This window comes from Anolis sagrei, chromosome 5, assembly GCF_037176765.1.
Source record: "Anolis sagrei isolate rAnoSag1 chromosome 5, rAnoSag1.mat, whole genome shotgun sequence".
NCBI classification, from domain to species: domain Eukaryota; kingdom Metazoa; phylum Chordata; class Lepidosauria; order Squamata; family Dactyloidae; genus Anolis; species Anolis sagrei.
The window spans coordinates 103,319,006-103,324,005 of record NC_090025.1 but is presented as its reverse complement, the minus strand read 5'-3'; the positions used below and the strand labels follow the sequence as shown (position 1 = coordinate 103,324,005).

The 5,000-nt window shown below is 41.4% G+C and overlaps 1 protein-coding gene across 2 annotated transcripts in view; it reads right to left on the bottom strand.

Annotated features, from left to right (window-relative positions):
• VWF (von Willebrand factor) overlaps positions 1–5,000 on the bottom strand; it is a 161,484-nt gene that overhangs the window by 107,482 nt on the left and 49,002 nt on the right. For both annotated transcript variants that reach the window (XM_067468939.1, XM_060778086.2), the window contains 2 exons: positions 4,152–4,312; positions 1,461–1,564 (listed from right to left, as the gene is read on the bottom strand). In XM_067468939.1, the coding sequence (XP_067325040.1) occupies positions 1,461–1,564; positions 4,152–4,312 (265 nt within the window). The remainder of the gene's footprint in view (positions 1–1,460; positions 1,565–4,151; positions 4,313–5,000) is intronic.

Below are 5,000 nucleotides of genomic sequence, written 5' to 3'. Positions count from 1 at the left end.
GACTGATCAAAGGATGAAACAATGCAGTTTCGAGGCAGATATAACACATTTTTAAAAAATTGAATTAGACGAGTGGGTTCTTTTTCAGTCTGGAAGACTGAAAACGGCAAACAGAGGAATTGATCAGCAACTTAACGTACTAGACAGGTTTTGGGGAGAATTCACCATGATTTACAGGAGTTGTAGGTACTGGGATGCATGGCTCGCCTGCAATCAAAGAGCACTCTGAGCAACACCAACGATGGACCTAGAACTAATTTGGCACACAGAACCCCCATAACCAACAAAAAAATACTGGAGGTCTACAGAGGGATTTATAGGAGTTATAGTTCCTCCACATCCAGAGCACATTATGAACCCAAACAATGATGGATCTAGACCACACTTGGCATGCATACCCAATAGGCCCACATTTGAATACTGGTGGGTTTTAAGGGGAAATGGCCTGGATATTTTGGAGTTGTAGGTACTGGGATTTATAGTTCACTTGCAATAAAAGAGCACTCTGAACTCCACTGTACCGTCGCGCCTGGGGCTATAAAGAGGCATGGACGTAACTTCTTTCCCCAGGGGATTACTTCTTGCCCTCCTTTAGGGAAACTGGAACTCCCAAGGACCAGAACACAACAAGTAACTTGAAATGGTGCTTATTGTTGACAATAAGTTCACTTTCCTAGGCACAAACTTGATGTTTCAACAGGGAAAATCACTTTATAAACTCTAAAGTCCAGGGTCCTAGGAGTTGTAAGCTGAGAAGCTTTTCCTGTTCCCTCTCTCTCAATGGTTGTGAATGCCGGAGCAAACCACAACCCCAGTTCAGTGGCCTAAGTTGAAGGACAAGACCTTCCTATGGGGCCAAAGAATTGGAGAGGTTTGGGGGAACTGATATTCCTTTCTGGGAGTTGTAGTTCACCCACAACCAGAGAAACAGTGACCTCCACCGATGATGGACCTAGACCAAATTTGAAACAGACCTCCCATGACTAACTCAATCTACTGGAGGGGTTTGAGGGGACTGACTCATCATAGATGGAATTGTAGTTTACCCTACAGCCAGAGAGCACACGTGTTATATTGGGCAAGTTTGCTCTAGATGCATCCACCGATGATGCATCTAGAGCAAACTTGCCCAACATAACGAACTTTAAGTACTGGTGGAGATTTTCAGGGTTAACCTGGCAAGATGTCAGTTGTAGTTCACCCACAACCTTATGCATTTTGTACAATTAAAAAACTGACTTTACCAAATAACCTGGTCAAATGAAACAATACTTGATGCTGGAAATAAGGGGGGAAAAGATTTAACTAAAATTAATTGTCTTACAAAACATTTACTAACTTGCCAATAACTTTATCCACTGCATTTAACAACTGGGAAATGCAATATTTATAGACAATATCCATAAAGGCATTTTTGTTGATACAATGGATATCAATTAAAAAACAAGCCAGTTTCTCACCACGTATTGCAGTCTTGTGTAACAGTCTGTCCTGGAGAATATTCTTGCCCATTGTAAAAACAGGGGCATTTTTCAGGCACAATGCATTTGTTTCCATGCCGCACCTAGAATAGACAGAGATGTTATTAAAGTTTTTACAACTAATGGAATAAGTCTGACAGGACACAACAGAACACATGAAACACACACACACACACACACACACACATGAGCATCAACCAGACATCCAGGCTACATGGGGGTTTAGTGACTGTAGAGAGGGGATGAGAACATTGCCCATTTAAATAAGAATTCTGTCATCCTGCATGGTATTTTCCTTTAGTCCCTAAAAATCTAGCATTGCAATAACTTAAAGTTTCATTTGACCATTTAGAAATGTAGTTTGTATTTAAAAATTCTGGCTTTTAAAGTTATTAAATATGAAGAAATTTCAAGTTTGCGGAGAAATCATGATTTATTCGCCACAATGAGTAGCCATTAAGAAAGACCTGTCTGGTATCCCAACCAGGGCTGGATCTACAATAACATCCAAATTGTTTGCTTTGAACTGGGTGATATATAATCCAGTAATCCCATAAATTACTGTCAATTCCTCCCAGACTCCTCCAGTATTTTCTGCTGGTCATGGGAGTTCTGTGTTTCAAGTTTGGTCCAGGTCTGTAATTCGTGGGGGATCTCAGTGGTCTATGGAAGTCAGAGCTGTATTGGTTGAAGGTACTGCAAATCCCATCATCCATTGTCCATACTCCCCCAAACATATTGTTTTTGTGATTAGTCACTATGCTTTAATTATGTTCAATTTCTAACAATGAAAATACATCCTGCATATTAGATATTTGCATTAGAATTCATAAGAGTAGCAAAATTATTTATGAAGTAGCAACGAAAATATGGTTGGGGGTCACCACAACACGAGGAACTTTATTTAGGGGTCACCACATTAGAAAGGCTGAGAACCACTGCACTAACATGACTAGACAGCATTGTATGTATGAACTTTTTCATTGAATTGAAATATGATAGAAATAGTTGGGCAACACTGCCGTCTAGTGGTGGACAGAATTTTAACAAGTTCCATGACTAAAAAAATGTCCAGCAATAGACCTATCTTCATATATGTGTATATGCAAATTGATTTCAAGTTGCCAATCTACTTATGATGAGCTCGTACATTTCACAGGGTTTCCTTAGATAAGAAATACTGATGGGTGGACTGTCCATTCCATCCTCTAAAATATAGCTTGCTGCACCTGGTATTCATCCAAGTATGAGAGTTGAATAAAAAGTAATGCCTCCACCTTTGTAACTCCTCAACACATGGCAGTACTGGTATGTGGCAGGTACTGGCTTGTTCAGTAGACTCTCCTCTACAGTTTAATTTTGGTGGGAAGCCTTAACCTTGAGAAGCCAGATCTGACCACGGTGGTCCACGCTCTTGTCACATCCCCGTTGGATTACTGCAACGCACTCTACATGGGGTTGCCTTTGAAGACTGCTCGGAAACTACAACTAGTCCAGCGAGAAGCAGCCAGATTGCTCACCGGAGCGACGTACAGGGAGCATACAACCCCCCTGTTGCGCCAGCTCCACTGGCTGCCGATCCAATTCCGAGCACAATTCAAAGTGCTGGTTTTGACCTACAAAACCCTATATGGTTCCGGCCCAGTGTATTTGTCCCAATGGATCTCCCTCTACGTCCCTTCTCGAAGCTTAAGATCTTCTGGGGAGGCCCTGCTCTCGACTCCGCCACTGTCACAAGTGAGGCTGGCGGGGACGAGGAGCAGGGCCTTCTCAGTGGTGGCCCCCCACCTGTGGAACTCACTCCCCGGGGAGATTAGATCGTCATCTTCCCTCTTGGCGTTTAGGAAAAAACTGAAGACCTGGATCTGGGATCAAGCCTTTGGTCATTCTGACAGCTAACTGAAGGATCTGATGATAGACAAGGACAAAGGGAATGGAATGGATATATGGACTCTGAACCCTGAGCATGAGATTGTTTTATGATTTCATTATGTATTGATGTTTTTAACTAATTGTTGAATTGTTTGCATTTGTATTGCTTGTGAATTGTCTTGGGCATCTAATTGTGCCCCCACTGTAAGCCGCCCTGAGTCCCCCCCAGGATGAGAAGGGCGGGGTATAAGTAAATGAAATAAATAAATAAATAAATAAACATTGAACGGTTGTGTTGTTAAAGTGCAAAGTATGGAACCCTGCACAGACAATCGGTCAATGCGACTTAAGAAACGTGCAGTCATTGAATTATTGACAGCAGAAGGTTTCTGTTCCATTGCTTACTTAATATTCTACTTAACTCTGTGAACATGGATGGTGAGAGAGCTCATGCAGTCACTTGTAACAGGCTCTGCAGATGGTGCCATAAAGGAACAGTTGCAATACTTGATATGAATTAATGGGGAATACAAGAGCAGTGTCATTTGAATCTCAGAAATAAAAGTAGTTAAGGACAGTAATACAAACTGCAATGTCTCAACAAATTTGGCAAACCTGGATAAGCCCTACCTTGGTCTGCATAGAAATTCTACAAGTGATGCAAATGCAGTTACTAAAGAAAGTGAAAAGGGATAGATGTATTCAGTAACAGAGGGAAGGACAGGCAACCTAAAGAAAAAAATGTGTCTCAATACCATTTTCTCCAATAATTTCATTTGAAATTTTATCTTAACTTACCCATCCAGTGGGACAGATGCAGCCGGATACACATCCATGACTGACACAGCCTAATTCAAACGTCTGACAAGTCTTCATGCATTCTACTCCTTTAGCTCTTGGATCATTTGGAGGACATACGAGCATGGTCATGGGATGCCTGCACGCCAAACTTCGTTTTACTTTAAGAAATAAAACAATAGAATTTCCTCAATAGTCTGGCCCAGAAATAAATTGTATTATCTCCAAGAATGTTTGAAGTCATGGTCTTCAAAATCCTACCTTTAATTATTCTTGTAAAAAGTTTCTGAATATCAGTTTACCTGTCCGAACGGATTCTCCCCTATGAACCATCAAGGTTGTTAAGATCTTCTGGAGGGGCCCTGCTCTCGGTCCCACCACCTTCGCAATCGCGTCTGGTGGGGACGAGAGACGGGGCCTTCTCGGTGGTGGCCCCTCGGCTGTGAAACTCTCTCCCGATGGAGATTAGATCTGCCCCTTCCCTCCTGACTTTCAGAAAGCTAGTGAAATCCTGGCTCTGGGACATAGCATTCTCAGAATGATTGGCGAGTCAACAATAATCTAATAACTACTGACCACACTGGCGGACTGTGATTAATGTGATTTTATCTTGACGATTTGGCTTTATGTATTTATTCTGTTTGTATTTTAATGTATTATGATGTTATGATGTTATTAGTTTATTTGTGTATGGATTTTCTGTTGTTAGCCAGCCTGAGTCCCTCTGCAGAGATTGAGAAGACTGAGATATAAAAGTTCTAAATAATAATAATAATAATAATACCTTCCCTAATTGTAAGTCCAGATAGTGCTTACTTTGAATGTAACCAGCAACTCAACTAACTGCAG